The following is a 16,790-nucleotide window of genomic DNA, read 5'->3' on the forward strand; positions in this document are numbered from 1 at the left end:
TACTGAACTCCCATGCTCTCCAGAAACTCTCTCTGCCCCTTTTCTTCCTATATTACTGACCATAATTGTCTCTCAATTTCCACTTAGAAATTTAACCAACTCATCAAGGGAAGGTAATACTGTCACCTTTAAGCTTTAGAAATATACAGCATTTAGAAATACAGTTAAAAATTCATAGTCTCCTAAATAAAGCCTGACCGTCAAACAAAAATATGTGTACATTTTTCTCAGATACTGGCACCTCTATCTCTATTTTAATCCTGCCACGTTATATCTGTTCCCCAAAGTAACCAGAACTATAACTGCAGTGCAAGCATCTAAATTCCCCAATGCAATCTGCCCTATTGGAACAACATTTGGTCATATCCTGTATTAACATCTCTATTACCTAAAAGAACCCAATGGAAGCCTTTAACTGAATAGTGATAACAAAATTCTGAAGCTACCTGACCCTAATATATATTTCTTTTACTAAAATATTTCACCCCTGTGGATTTAACTGCAGCTCTCTTTAGCATATCTGTGAATATAAAGATAATCAATCAACAACTGTTTGCTTCTCCTGAGAGGCCAAAACCCCACAGATACTAGGATTCACTGATTCTCTTTATTACTTTCAAAATGCTAAACTAATGATTTAAAGGATTCTGCAAAAAAATCTACACTTGCTCAACATGCAGATGACTTAATATTATATTGCAGGCCTACTAGAACCTCAAATATATTCCTTACTCCTCCTGACTGGATTAGTTGGAAAGAGACAAAATGTTTTCAATTTTGTCAAGAAAAGGAATAATCAGCAGAAGGTCACTCATTTTCTTTGCCCGAATTCAAACTATCCAAAATCATCCTAGATTTTCAACCAAGGTGCAACTGAGAGGATATTAGGACCGACGACAGATTACTATAGGCAGTGCTTAGTGAACTTTCTAAAACAGTTCAACTACCACTATCATATAAACTAAAACAAATACCTGTTTTTTAGAGATATAGACTGAAATATTTAAAGATGAAATGGACTGGTTTCAAAGTAATTTAGTAGAGTGGGGGTAAGGGAGCTATAGATAAAACAAGATTGGCCATGTGTTGATAATTGGATTCTTGAGGGGTTGTTATACTTTCCGCTGTACTTCTAAGTTTGAAATATCCCCACTGATGGGGGGGGAATGAAACAAAATGTGAAGAAAGAACATTAGAAAATATTCAGAACAAAAACCCACAACAAAGTAGGGACAGAGGGAACATATCTCAACATCATAAAGGTCATGTATGAAAGACCCACAGCTAATATCATCCTCAATGGGGAAAAACTGAGAGCTTTTCCTCTAAGTCAGGAACAAGACAGGAATGTCCACTCTCACCATTGTTAAACATCGTACTGGAAGTCCTAGCCTCAGCAACCATACAACAAAAAGAAATGAAAGGCATCCTGGGGCGCCCAGGTGGCTCAGTCGGTTAAGCATCCGACTCTTGGTTTTGGCTCAGGTCATGATCTCAGGGTTATGATATTGAGCCTCACATTGGGCTCCATGCTGGGTGTGGAATCTGCTTAGGAATCTCTCTCTCTCTCTCTCTCTCTCCCCCACTCCCTCTTCCCTGCCCCACTCTCTCCCTCACTAGAGAAAAAAAAAAAAAAGGAGGGGCGCCTGGGTGGCTCAGTCGTTAAACGTCTGCCTTCGGCTCAGGTCATGATCCCAGGATCCTGGGATCGAGCCCCACATCAGGCTCCCTGCTCCGCGGGAAGCCTGCTTCTCCCTCTCCCACTCCCCCTGCTTGTGTTCCCTATCTCGTTGTGTCTCTCTCTGTCAAATAAATAAATAAAAAATCTAAAAAAAATAAAAAATAAAAATCTAAAAAAAAAAGGAAATAAGAGGCATCCAAATCAGTAAGGAAGAAGTCAAATTTTCACAATTCACAAATAACATGATACTCTATGTAGAAAACCCAAAAGACTCCACCAAAATATTGCTAGAACTGATACACAAACTCAGCAAAGTCACAGGATACAAAATAAACATACAGAAATCTGTTGCATTTCTATACACCAAAAATAAAGCAGCAGAAAGAGAAATCAAGGGATTGATTCCATTTACAATTGCACCAAAAACCATAAGATACCTAAGAATAAACCTAACCAAAGAGGTAAAAGGTCTGTACTCTGAAAACTACAGAATATTTATGAAAGAAATTGAAGAGGACACAGAGAAATGGAAAAACATTCCATGTTCATGGATTGGAAGAACAAACATTGTTAAAATGTCTATATTACCCAAAGCAATCTACACATTTAATGCAACCCCTATCAAAATACCACCAGCATTTTTCACAGAGCTAGAACAAACAATCCTAAAATTTGTATGGAACCACAAAAGACCCCAAATAGCCAAAGCAATCTTGAAAAGCAAAGCTGGAAGCATCACAATTCTGGACTTCATGCTATATTACGAAGCTGTAGTCATCAAGACAGTATGGTACTGGCACAAAAACAGACACATAGATCAATGAAACAGAATAGAAAACCCAGAAATGGGTCCACAACGATATGGTCAACTAATCTTTGAGGGGTGCCTGGGTGGCTCAGTCGTTAAGCGTCTGCCTTCAGCTCAGGTCATGCTCCCAGGGTCCTGGGATCGAGCCCCGCGTCAGGCTCCCTGCTCCGCGGGAAGCCTGCTTCTCCCTCTCCCATTCCCCCTGCTTGTGTTCCCTCTCTCGCTAACTCTCTCTCTGTCGAAAAATAAATAAAATCTTAAAAAAAAACAAAAACTAATCTTTGACAAAGCAGGAAAGAATATCAATGAAAACAAGACCATCTCTTCAACCCATTGGTGTTGGGAAAACTGGACAGCCACATGCAGAATGAAACTGGACCACTTTCTTACACCATACACAAAAATAAATTCAAAATGGATGAAAGATCTAAATGTGAGGCAGGAAACCAACAAAATCCTAGAGGAGAACACAGGCAGCAAACTCTTTGACCTCAGCCATGGCAACTTCTTACTAGACATGTCTCCAGAGGCAAGGAAAACAAAAGCAAAAATGAACTACTGGGACTTCATCAAGATAAAAAGCTTCTGCACAGCTAAGGAAACAACAAAACTAAAAGGTAACCTACAGAATGGCAGAAGATATTTGCAAATGACATATCCAATAAAGGGTTAATATCCAAAATCTATAAAGAACTTATCAAACTCAACACCCCCAAAAACAAATAATCCAGGTAAAAAGTGGGCAGAAGACATGAATAGACATTTTCCCAAATAAGACATACAGATAGCCAACAGACCCTGAAAAGATGCTCAACATCACTGATCATCAGGGAAATACAAATCAAAACCACCATGAGATACCACCTCACACTAATGGCTAAAATTAACAACCCAGGAAACAACAGATGGTGAGAATGCGGAGAGAAGGGAACCCTCTTACACTGCTGGGGGAAATGCAAACTGGTGCAGCCACTCTGGAAAATAGTACAGAGGTTCCTCAAAAAGTTAAAAATAGAGCTACCCTACCACCCAGCAATTGTACTACTAGGTATTTACCCAAAGGGTACAAAAATACTGATTCAAAGAAGCATACGCACCCCATTGTTTACAGCAGCACTCTCAACAATAGCCAAATTATGGAAAGAGCCCAAATGTCCATCAACTGATGAATGGATAAAGAAAATGTGGTGTATATATATACAATGGAGTATTACTCATCCATCAAAAAGAATGAAATCTTGCCATTTGCAACGATGTGGATGGAGCCAGAGTATTATGCTAAGCAAAATAAGTCAGTCAAAGAAAAACAAATACTATATGATTTCACTCATATGTGGAATTTAAGAAACAAAACAGATGAACATGGGGGAAGGGAACAACAACAACAAAAAAAGAAAGGGAGGCAAACTATAAGAGACTCTTAACTATAGAGAACAAATTGAGGGCTGATGGAGGGGAGGTGGGCACAGGATGGGCTAAATGGGTGATGGGTATTAAGGAGGACACTTGTGATGAGCACTTGGTGTTATACGTAAGTGATGAGTCACTAAATTCTACTCCTGAAACCAATATTACACTATATGTCAACTAACTGGAATTTAAATAAAAACTTGAAACAAAGATAAAATTTAAAAAATAAATAAAAAGTAGGTAACTCAAAAAAAAAAATATTCAGAATATACACAATTAAGAATTAAAATCTATCAAAAACTCATGAAAATCAATTTAAGAAGACACACAATGTAATAGAAGACGAGTAAAGGGTATAAAAATTATCACAGAAGAATTAAGAAAAACAAATAAACATATTAAAAGATAACCAACCTCAGTAATATCAGAGAAACTCAAAAAAAAATTTTTTTTTTTAGAGGGACTGGTTCTTTATTTCAAAAAGACACTTGTCAATTTTCAGTATCAAAACAGTTTGCACTATTGGTTTCTTTCTCCCAATCGGGCCCCAGAGAGCACACCAAAGGAGAGTGCATTTTAGGCCAATAAGCTGCAGGATGCACACCTAACAGGCCTCACAGAAACCTCACCAAAAAGGGGAATTGGGGAGGGAAAGAAACTTTAAAAGATCAGCACACTATCAGCCCACAGACTGTAGAGAGTTCTCAGCCAGACAGGGTGGCCAATGTGCCCCAACCCTTAAAGAAGCAAAGTTTCACAATAATATAAAATTTAAAAACAGTTTTGTACATAATCTATTCAAGATTTCTCCAGCACTAACTGATACAAAGCACGAGATCACACTTTAGAGACAGCAGCTTCGGGCCCAGCAAAGGGTGATGAGATGGGAGTTTGTTTCATATGACTAAATCAGTGGCAAACACATAATTTTCTTTTTTTCCTTCAAGGAGGCAGGAGAGAAAATAAGTGGTCACCTCAACATAAGGGGAACACGATCCATTCTGTGGGCAGCTGGGTAAAGATAGGATAAGGATTTGGTCTCAGATAGAGGTCTTACCATCTTAATTTAGAGAAACTCAAATTAAAGATACCATCTGTTGCCCATCAAATACACAAGAAAGTTAAAACAATGGCAATATCCAGCATTGTCAAGGGCATGAGGAAATAGTCACCCTCGTACACTATAAATGTAAATGTAAACTGGCACTATATTCCTTTGGAGAATATTCTACCAAATTTTAAAATGCCCATGTCCTTTGACCCTGAAATACTACTAGCATTTTATCCCATGTATTTGTAATAAGAGCATAATATATTATTATATATTTAAGAAATACTACATTCACTAATGTGTTCTTTGTAAAGGTAAAAAAAATTGGAAAACATAAAGCTTATTACATCCATACAATGGAATACTATGCAGCTGTTAAAAAAGAATGAGTGAGAGGTAGATTTCCATATGTAGACATGGAAATATGTTTATGGTTACACTGGTAAGTATAAAGAACAAGATGCAAAACAATAGGAATAGTGTCACCCCATTTATGTTTAAGTGAAAAAAATGTATGTATATAAATTTGAAAATGCATCAGAAATATTCTGGATAGATGCATCCCAAACTGCCAGCAACAGTTATCTATAGGAAGTAAAATGAGATGGTAACTAGAGAGAATGAAAGGAGACTTTTTATTCTTTATATTTTTGTATTCTTTTTTAAATCACAAGGGTGCATCACTTTTGTCATTAGTGAATACATAAATATATATAAATCAAAGAATTATCTAAATTACATTTCACATAATCCTGAATCCCAATTCTATAAAGGTGGCTTTGTCACTCAACTATTGGATTGTTAAATGCCCTGAAAGTCTTATTCGCAACTAAATCTCAAGCATCAAGCACAGTTTCTGGTTCACAGTAAATGTTTGGTAAGTATCTGCTGAATGAATTATTTAAGGTAGAAATGGGGGCGGGGAGCGCCTGGATGGCTCAGTCAGTTAGGCATCCAAGTTTTGGTTTCAGCTCAGGTCATGATCTCATGGGTCATAGATCAGCCTGGCATCTCTGCGTTCAGCAGGGAGTCTGCTTCTCTCTCTCTCCCTTTCCCTCTGCCCCTCCCCCAACTCATGCGACTCTCTCTGGAATAAATAAATCTTTAAAAAAAAAAAAAGTGGGCACCTGGGTGGCTCAGTTGGTTAAGTGACTGCTTTCAGCTCAGGTCATGATCCTGGAGTCCCAGGATCGAGTCCCGCATCGGGCTCCCTGCTCGGCAGGGAGTCTGCTTCTCCCTCTGACCTTCCCCCCTCTCATGTGCGCTCTCATTCTCTCTGTCTCAAATAAATAAATAAATAAATAAATCTAAAAAAATAAAAAATAAAAAATAAAAAAAAAAGTAAAGTAGAAATGGGGAAACTGAATTAACAGACTTTTCTGTAAGAAAGCACTACTACTTTTAGAACAAGTATAATCTTCAAATCAGACCATAAATTATAATATTCATATATTTTTTAATAAACCACCAACCAGCTTTGTTTCCTCTTTAAAGAGCTATGGAGGAGAAAGCCAAAAAAACAGATACTGTTTTTATTTTTATATATTTATTTTTTTAAGATTTTATTTGTGAGAGAGCAAGTGCACACGCCCACAAGCAGGGGGAGTGGCAGGCAGAGGGAGAAGCAGGCTCCAGGACTTGATCCCAGGACCCTGAGATCATGACCTGAGCCGAAGGCAGACGCTTAACGGAGTCAGCCCACTCAGGCGTCCTGATACTGTTTTTAAAAAGTAACAGAATCCCGAAGTGGCAACTGGTATTTGCTGGAACCAACAGAGCCAAAGCCAAGAGGCATGCAACTGCTAGGGAGTGTAATTATTAAAGGCCCAAGTTTTACCTACTTTCAATTAACTCCAATTTAAATTGAATATACTTACTTTCTCTGTATTCTATTTCTGCTTCCTTACGCAGTTTTTTCTCTCTGGCAAGAGCCTCAGGGCTTCCCCAAACTTCCAAAGATCTGTGCATACAGACATGGCCATTAACAATGGACAATTTTAATGACTTTATTGTAATCATATTTAAATCGAGATGAACTGTAACTACCTGAGAATCTTACAAAAAAGCCTAAGGTCCTTTAGGAAAAATATAAAGCAGTCAAGAAATTTTTCTAAATTAAATCTAAACAGCAAGTAAATTCAACAGCAAATTTTCTTATAAATTATCACATACTTTTAGTTAACTAGTACATACTAGTAATTCGCAGACAAGTTTGCAAAGATGAAAATACTCTGCTTTTAAAATATATCATTTAAAAACCTCTATCTAATATGGGTCTTTATTAATCCAAAATTTGGCTTGTACATTTATTCTAAAAGAAGTATGTTCTTGGGGCGCCTGGGTGGCTCAGTCGTTGAGCGTCTGCCTTCGGCTCAGGTCATGATCCCGGCGTCCTCGGATCGAGCCCCGTGTCGGGCTCCCCGCTCTGCGGGAAGCCTGCTTCTCCCTCTCCCACTCCCCCTGCTGTGTTCCTGCTCTCACTGTGTCTCTCTCTGTCAAATAAATAAATAAAATCTTAAAAAAAAAAGAAGTATGTTCTTACTTTGCCTCCACATCTGATCTCAGGTATACAGTAAAGGACTCGGTATCTTCATGAGGACTTCGTCGTCTGATTTTTCTAAGTTGTTCTAGATCACTGAAGAAAAAAAACATGCTGAATTTATTCAGAAAAGGTTCATACAGTTTTTGTTCTTTTCTTAGAAGGATTATTAGGTGTAGATAAAAGCCACTACCTAGATCCCGACCTTTAAAGGCTATACAGATCAGTTTAAGCCTTGAAAGATCAGTTTAAAGATGGCATTTCATTTTGTACACAAAAATTGGTCTAGAGACAATGAAAAAATAACAATTATTCTTGATGCTCACTAAAAATACATAATATGTATTACATAATATGCAGAGATTCAACTCCTTCATCAGTGTTTGTATTTATCTGCTATGGACACCCCACTGCAATGTCTGATGTGTGGAAAAAACATGGATCAGAGTACCATCCCCTACTTAAGAATTTAAATTTAAAATTTATAGTCATACTTGTTTATATCCAGATTAATACTAAATGGTGATACTAAATGGTAATACTATTTATAGGTATCAAGTCATAAAGAGTATCTGTCAATTCTATGTTATTTATTTTCCATTCTCTTGAATTCTGAAAGGTTTATGTATTCATCAAGTCACTGCTCAACAGTCATTCTAAATTTGATCATTGTACTTCCTATGGAAATTTTATAAGAGTTATGAAAAGGCTTATAAATAAAAAGCTGGTATAAGTTCCAAGAAATTAAACTTGGGAGTTTATAGGGAACCTGGCTGGCTCAGTCAGTGGAGCATGTGACTCTTGATCTCGGGATTGTGGGTTTGAGCCCCACACTGGGTATGGAGATTACTTAAAAATAAAATCTTTAAAATAAATACAATACAATACAATAAGTCAACAACCAACCATCACATATTAGTAAAAAGTTTGGACAAGGTATCAAAGATATGTATTCTAACCCCCTGATGCTGACTCAGTAAATAAGCTGGGTCTTCACTAACATCTTTACTATGTTTCCTGGCCTACAAGTGGAGACAGCAATACCTAATCTACTTAATTCACAAAATTTTTGTGAGAACTACATGAAATACTCCATGTGAAACAGGACATTGTTTTACATCAATGTCACAACTGGCTGTTAATAGTTATGAAAGTTATAAAACTGATTATAAGAATTCTTATTTCTTGATAATATACAATAGAGGATGTGACCAGGAGGGAAAGGGAAAAAAAAAGGCTAACTCTGATAACTAAATTGCCAAGAAATTTTCCATGTAATATGACTTTCTTAGATAAACACAGAAAGGAAGGGGAAATTTTTAATTTGTGACAAATATCTCAACAAATCTCTACAATTACAAGAAAATTAATAACAAAAAGATACCAGAAAACAAAAATAATTTATGCTCAACAGAGTTGGAGTGTGAACATATATGTAACTAAATTAATTACTCAACCCTGCTAGCCAAATAAAACCGTAACTTTAAAAAGTTAAACATACAAATATTCAAATATCTTATTGATAAGATATCTTATCTGCCACATATTAACATAGTAATAAAACTCCTAAGGTTCTTGTGTGATAGAGACATTTTGAATAACCTGCTTTTTTGAGTTTAAGATACCACGAAAGACTGCAATTGCTCACACTGAAGCAGAATTCAGTTTAATAAGCTAACAATTTTAACATTTTTAAACTGAACAAATAGTTCTTCAATTTAGGAAGGAGTCATGGGAAAGTTTTCACATGGACAGTAGCAAGTAACACATTCTAAGAAATAAATGGTTATTTAGATTAGCTAGAACTACCACATTAAAAAAAACCAACTGCTGTACCTGGATTTAAGGCAGAACTCATTTATTGCTCTGACTCCAGTGATGAAATTATTCTGAGTGTACTTTGGTCCATATTCCCTCTTCTTAAGGACTGCTTTGACTAAATTCAAAAATATAAAAAAACATAAAAAATATGCACACTAGAAATCACATCAGAAGATGAACATATGCTGATACTTAGGGGGTTCACTAATGAATTTCATAGAAAATTGATGTTTTTCCTGATGCACTGAATGGCATCAGAAGAAGAGAGTCTCCCAAGTGCAGAACAGGACAATTCCATTTGTCGCCATCTAGATTTTACTTCCATAGTCATCTGTAACTGATGCCAAAATGTCAATCCTTTGTCTAATGGACACCCTGTAGAGGTATTCCTGGTCTGTTTAAATTGTACCAATACAATATAAATTGTCTATGGCCTAAAAATAGTAATAATAAATTGTCTAGGGTCTAAATGAAAATGAAGTTTCAATAAAAAAATTATATGCTCATTGAATGTTTTTCAAACTGTAGGGTGAAACCAGCATTTCATAAAAAATGAAAATAGAAAGTGATCAAAGAGTACCACATACAGTGAATAAGTACTTTTTGTGAAAACTTTTGTTTCAGTTATATACAATAATGTATGTACATAGTAGGTCATTAGTATTTCTTATGGGAGTTGCAGTCAAAAAAGCCTGAAAGCTGCTGGACTATTTCACACAGTCCATAAGAAAGCTGAAGTAAACATGAATATTTTTATCAGTTAAAAATTATAGGAAGTTTATTACAGATTATAGGTAAAATACTGCCTTCTATTAAATTGTTTCCCTATTACCAAGTATCAAATTGTTTATTAAAAAAAAACCAGAGATATCAATAACAAAATACCAATTTGGCATCAATTATAGTCTGTGAATTAAAAATTACACTCAATATAGGTCTATATTTATAAATCATTATAAAGTGAGACTTTTGGTCGTATGACATAGATAAATAAAATAAGCAAATATCTGAAGAGCTGGGGCAAAACAATAGAAAGTCATGTGTTCTGTTTGAAACTGTCACCCTGTCACTTCATATTCTATTCTCAGATATTAATTAATGAGTTTTCCGTTGTATTTTGAAGTGGAAAGAGCAAATTAAGACTAAAATGATTCATCTCTACAGAGGTAAAAAAGACTTAAAATAACACATTAACTCATAAAATCAAATGTACAAATAATAATAACATTTCAAACATAAAGTTCAGTATAAAAATCAAAACTTTATTTGAAAAAAATACATCTAAGGAAGTTCAGGTTTCTTTTTCCATGAGTTTCAAGTCTCTAAACTGCCTTACTCTAATAATCCTAAAATTCTCTATCCAGATGAGCTCCTCTGGAGCAAAGAATTACTAATTTCTTTTAAAAGATGAGTGGGGTTTTTTTTAATTACTTTTTAAAGATTTCTTCAAAGTATATAGAAATCCCTATTGGCCTGTCCTGGCCCAGATTATTGACGATGATGACTGCTATCATGTTCATTATTCTTAGCTGTAACTATATACTATGGACCATCTTCAAGGTTACCCTAGGAAAGAAATCCCATTTTTAGCACAATCTGATAGGGGAGAACAACTATGGCTCAGGGAAAATGCCCAAGGCCATACAGCTAGTATGCGCTGGAGCCACAAACTGAGTCCACTTTCGTCTGATGCCGAAGCCATGGTGCTTCTAATCACAGAGTTACCGCCCCTGTCAATCATGCTGCTTTGGAGACAGGAGCCAAAGCTCATTACAAAGGGCAGAGCTGCTAACAAGCATGCCTTCGTCACTCAGTTATGCCTAAAAAATAAAGTTGGACAAGAATGTCCAAACTCTATCTGGATTTGAACACGCTGTAACTGAAAGGTACTGGTCTCTTTAATCACATTACTTTTCTAAAAATGATAAAGTAATTGATGTCTTTTATTTGCCATTACTGCCTTCTTTGGGCTTTTGAAAAAACAATTACCACAAAATTTATAACCAAAATGCAAAGTGAACTTCAGTAGAAAATTAGCTTATAAGCAGGAGAATAAATCTTTATGGCCGGTGTATTTACAGAAAAGTAAAAATGGACTGTACACTCAGAATAATATAATTATACAGAGCTCTATATAAACTAATTTTGTATATTTAATTCAAAACACCATTATAATAAAAAATAGAATAAAATATATTTACCTCTTACTTGGAGAGGTTCTTGCTTAAGTGGAGCTTTCAGTTCAGCGCCTATATTTTCTGCTATAAGGTTTATTAAAAAAGTAACAATAAGTAGTTGCTTTCATACAAACCTATAAACTTAATATTAGCTAACGACCTGGCAATGTGTAAAAAAGATAACATATGATAGACCAAGTTGGATTTATCCTAGGAATTCAAGAGTAGTCAAACATTAGTAAAACTATTAATGCCCCTCATCATTAACACACTAAAGGACGAAAGCCATAGAATCATTTCAGGAGCTAATGAAAAAGCATTCACTAAAATTCAACACCCATGCAAGTTTCAAGCCTTTTTTGAAAATTAACACAAAAAGGAATTTTCTTAAAAAATAAAACAAACCTCTAAAACATACTCAATGGTGAAAATTCAGATGCATTTCTTTAAAACAAGGAACAAAACGAGGACACACACTATAAATTCTTTTACTCAAAACTACTCTAGAGGGGCGCCTGGGTGGCTCAGTCGATTAAGCATCTGACTTTGTCTCAGGTCATGATCTCAGGGTCCTGGGATAGAGACCTGTGTCGGGCTTCCTGCTCAGCAGGAGTCTGCTTGTCCTTCTCCTCTCCCTCTGCTCCTTCCCCTGCTTCTGCTCTCTCTCTCAAATAAATAAATAAAATCTTAAAAAAAAAAATATTCTAGAGATATTATTCAGTGAGGAAAGAATGACTATTGAGTTGCTACTGGGACAACTATGTAACTCTCTCCCCCCAAAATAAATGAATAAACAAAAGTTAAAAATTAAATATACGTCACCCCATAAACAGACAATTTCAGGTAGATTAAGGACTTATGTGTTAAGGCATTTACATGTCTAACAAACAATGACAGAGAATATTTTTATGATAGAGAGATTTCTCAAACAAGAAAAAATGGGTATATTCTGCTAAATCAAAACTTCTGCCCATCAAAAGATCCTTAAAAAAAAAAAAAAGAAAGAAAGAAAAGCCTCAAATTGGGAGAATATATTTCTTTTTTTTTTTTTTTAAAGATTTTTATTTATTTATTTGACAGAGAGAGACACAGCGAGAGAGGGAACACAAGCAGGGGGAGTGGGAGAGAGAGAAGCAAGCTTCCCACCAAGCAAGGAGCCTGATGCAGGGCTCGATCCCAGGACCCTTTACATTTTACAACCATCAGATTAGAAAAAATGAAAAAATATATCAATATCTAATGTTGGTAAGGATACGGAGCAATGGGAATTCATACACTGCTGGTGGAAAAATAAACAGGCACAATAACCTTGCTAAACAAGCTGCCATTATCGATATGGTTGGACACAAGCATAACTTATGACCTAGCAAATTGCACTTCTAAGTCAATATGTTTGCCTTAATAGAAACTTGCACAAGAGTACAAGGAGAAAAGTATATGAGTGTTTCAGAGCCACACTGTTCTGTTGCTTCACACTGGAAACCCAAATGTCCATAAGCATGAGAAAAGACAGATATACCATGTTATAGTCATAGATTTCATACAGTAGTGAATATAATAAAAATAATAATAGTTATCTTTCTTTGAGCCTTTACTATGTAACAACCGCTATTTATTTACATTTATCAACTCATTTAATTCACACAACCCTCGAAAGTATGTACTCTAATTATCTCCACAAAAATTAATGAACCAGACACATATACTGTTAGGATAAATCTTAGCAAAATTTAATGAAAAAAGTAAATCACAAAAGCATACACACAATAAGTTATCACACAATAAAGTATAAAAACAAGCTAAACAATTAGAGATACATACAAATGTCTGAATCTATTCCTTTTTTTAGAAATCGACACAAAATTCAGGATAGTCACTTTGGTTTTTGTTTTTGTTTTTTATTTCAAGATACTTTTTTTTAATATAGATTTTAAAGTAAACTCTACACCCAACATGGGGCTCAAACTTACAACCCTGAAATTAAGAGTCACAGGCTCCACCAACTGAGCCAGTCAGATGTCCCTCAAAGTATTTTTTTTTTTTTTAAGATTTATCAGGAAGAGGGGCAGAGGGGGTGAAAGAGGAGGAGGGAAAGAATCCTAAGAAGACTCCACACTGAGTGCAGAGGCCAACGCAGGGCTTGACCCCAGGACCCTGAGATCATGACTTGAGCCAAAACCAAGAGTAGGATGCCCAACTGACTGAGGCAGCCAAGAACCCCAAGATACTTTATTTTTAAAACAGGTCACAACACTAAGCTTTTGGCCCATTCTGCCAATGTACAAGCTAGAAACACTTGCTCAGCAGCTGAGGAGCACTCTTTAGTAGCATGTTTGAGAAGTGAATAAAAATCCTATAAAAATAATTATTCAAATAGTTTCCATAGGAACACAGATAACTGGCCCCATCTCCTAGCCTTCCATATTGTTGCACCCGTGCCAACTCTACTTACAAAGACTTTTCAAAACCAGCAGTAATTAAGTTAAATGGTCCCCCCAAATGCCACAATTCAAGCTAAGCTCGAAGTGAACAGCTACAGGAGTGGCACCTACACGTGAGTGCTAGCTGAAGCACAAGGCGGATGCTTCATCCTACTCTCCCAAGCACAGGACACAGCAGAGGCTTACGTCCTATTCCTCTACTTCGGGCTGGAAGTCATCGTTATGGATTTGCTGCATCAGTTGCCATGTTGGCACCGACATCTTATAGTATCTACCTGGCCTCTGGTACCCATCCAAAGTAGAAGCAGCAGCAACAGCGTAAGCACCCACGTTTTCAAAGAGCATCCAATCACCCACATGCATCTCGGGCAAATCACAGCTCTCAACAATGTGATCAAGGCTGTCACATGTTAGTCCCAATATGCTAGTTGAGTCGTACCTCGAATTTGGTTTGGGTCTCTTCTGCAGAAGGGGCTTCATATGTGCATGATCATAAAGGATCCAATTAAATGATCCATATACTCCATCATTCATGTAATAAAGGCTTGTTCACTCGATTCATCCTCATCATCAGAGCCTGTCTGTTCCTTTAATACAAGTGGTTTTTTTTTTTAAGATTTTATTTATTTATTTGAGAGAGAGAGAATGAGTTAGAGTATGAGGGGGGGAGGGTTAGAGGAAGAAGCAGACTCCCCGCTGAGCAGGGAGCCCGATGTGGGACTAGATCCCAGGACTCCAGGATCATGACCTGAGCCGAAGGCAGTTGCTTAACCAACTGAGCCACCCAGGCACCCCTTAATACCAGTGTTTTGGCAATGATGTTAACTGCAAACATGAAAGCTGATGTAACATAGTATCTGTCGGGCTCAGCTATGATTCTCAATCCTGAGTCTGACTCTGGTGTCAGAGGCTGAGGGGACTGACCAGGACGGTCACTTTGGATACATAGGGTGAAGGGAAATATGAGGAGAATGTGATCAAATATAGTAAGGCTCTTAGATTGGGTGGTAAATTCCCAGGTATTGATTTTATTATGTTTTCTAATTTACATATATATTATATGTATTCTTTCATATATATCAAATATTTTGTAATAAAAATCTCACCCTTAAAAAAAGTTCCCTTGTATTTATATCCTCACTCAATAAAATACATTAAGTTTATTAATAACAGCTAACATTCACTAAGCATTTAAAATATGCCACATACTGTACTACAAGTTTTATGTGCATTATTTCATTTAATCCTAACAAAGCTGCTGAATTAAGTACTACATTATCTTCATCTTACAGATGAGGAAACTGAGGCACAGGAAAGTTTTCAACTTCCCCAAAGCCACACAGCTAGGATTTTAAACATGAAGGCACAGTCAGGATTGAAACTGAAGTCATTTTGATTAGTCTATACTCTTAACCAATTTCCTACATTGTCTCTATGTTTAAAACAACATTTGATATATGAGTGGATATTTGTGTATTTTTCATGGTGGCAGGGGGAAGGGTAAGGACAGAAGTAAAAACTGGATTAGCAACATGGAGGTTACTGGTAAGCTTCTGACAATAGCAGTTTCAGCAGGAAGAATGGGGATAGAAGCAATAGGCTGAGGTGAGAATGGGAGATGAGATATGAAAGCAATATTTGGACTTTTAGCAGGAGCTAGAAAGGAGAATGAAATCAAGGAAGGACTGATTGGATTTTACATAGAGATGAGAATGATGAAGAGGAAGAAAATGCTGGTGTAGTAGATCAAGAGGATAATCATTAAGAGCAAAGAATTTGAGCAGCTGAGATAGTAGAGGATCCAGAACATGTCTTTGAAAACATGTAATAAAAAGTGTTTCCAAATATTTAGATTATCAGTGTACTTAAATGATATGCAGCACCATGAAATCTGACTACTTGAGTAGTGGTACATTTGGACTTCTGCCGTTTTACTGTCCGTGTTCAGTTTACCATTCCCCCCCTTTTTTTTGCTTTTATTTTTATTTTGGCTTTCTTGCCATCTGTTAGATTGATAAAATTATCTACATCTTCTTCCCACCCCATCCCCTATGATGGTGTGAAATTTATAAGATTATATTTCTTTTGTTTTAATGATTCCACTTAAAAATTTAATATACTTTCTTATAAATCTTTCTAACCATCAGTAAAGTTATTCAGTATATCAACTCTCCTCTAAACAAGAAAAAAACCTTTAATCACGGAAAGCTTCTTTGATCTTATTACTCTTGACTAAAATTTTAGTATTTAATATTTTAAAAGGTTGTTCTTGTTTTTATTATCAATAGTTAATTTTACCCACACATTTTATCCCTTGCTGGCTCTTCATGGTCTCTTTTACATCACAATACTTTTTTCTTTTTTTTTTTAAATTTTATTTATTTATTTATTTATTTAGAGCACAAGCAGGAGGAGCAGCAGAGGGATAGAGAGAAGCAGGCTCTCCGATGAGCGGGGAGCCCAACACGGGGCTCCATCCCAGGACCCTGGGATCATGACCCGAGCCAAAGGCAGACACTTAACTGAGCACCCAGGCGCCCCTCCAATGCTTTTTTCCCTCTGGGTTTACTCTGTATCTTACACAGATACATACTTAAGTTTCCTTTTTTAATGTGGGTGGGTTAATAGTAAATGACATTCATCTTTCTAGATGTGAAATATTTTTTTCTTTTTTAAATTTTTTTATTAACATATATTATTTAGATGTGAAATATTTTCATGTTGCCTTCACTCTAGACTGGTTATTTAGACCAGTGTAAAATTCTAGAGTAACATTCATTTTTCCTTTTACCCTTTCATGGATGTTACTCCAAATCACTCCTCCTTATGTTTTCTGCATATTGTAGCAGATAAAAAGTCTAT

At 36.1% G+C, this 16,790-nt stretch overlaps 1 protein-coding gene across 1 annotated transcript in view; it reads right to left on the bottom strand.

The window, feature by feature from the left end:
• Positions 1–16,790, bottom strand: part of SLC30A9 (solute carrier family 30 member 9) — an 80,204-nt gene that overhangs the window by 44,107 nt on the left and 19,307 nt on the right. Inside the window, exons 3-6 of the mRNA XM_035005066.1 lie at positions 11,512–11,571; positions 9,326–9,425; positions 7,493–7,585; positions 6,828–6,910 (exon numbers count right to left, since the gene is read on the bottom strand). Of these exons, the coding sequence (XP_034860957.1) occupies positions 6,828–6,910; positions 7,493–7,585; positions 9,326–9,425; positions 11,512–11,571 (336 nt within the window). The remainder of the gene's footprint in view (positions 1–6,827; positions 6,911–7,492; positions 7,586–9,325; positions 9,426–11,511; positions 11,572–16,790) is intronic.

Source organism: Mirounga leonina, unplaced genomic scaffold, assembly GCF_011800145.1.
Source record: "Mirounga leonina isolate KUSES-001 unplaced genomic scaffold, KU_Mleo_1.0 Mir_129, whole genome shotgun sequence".
NCBI classification, from domain to species: Eukaryota; Metazoa; Chordata; class Mammalia; order Carnivora; family Phocidae; genus Mirounga; species Mirounga leonina.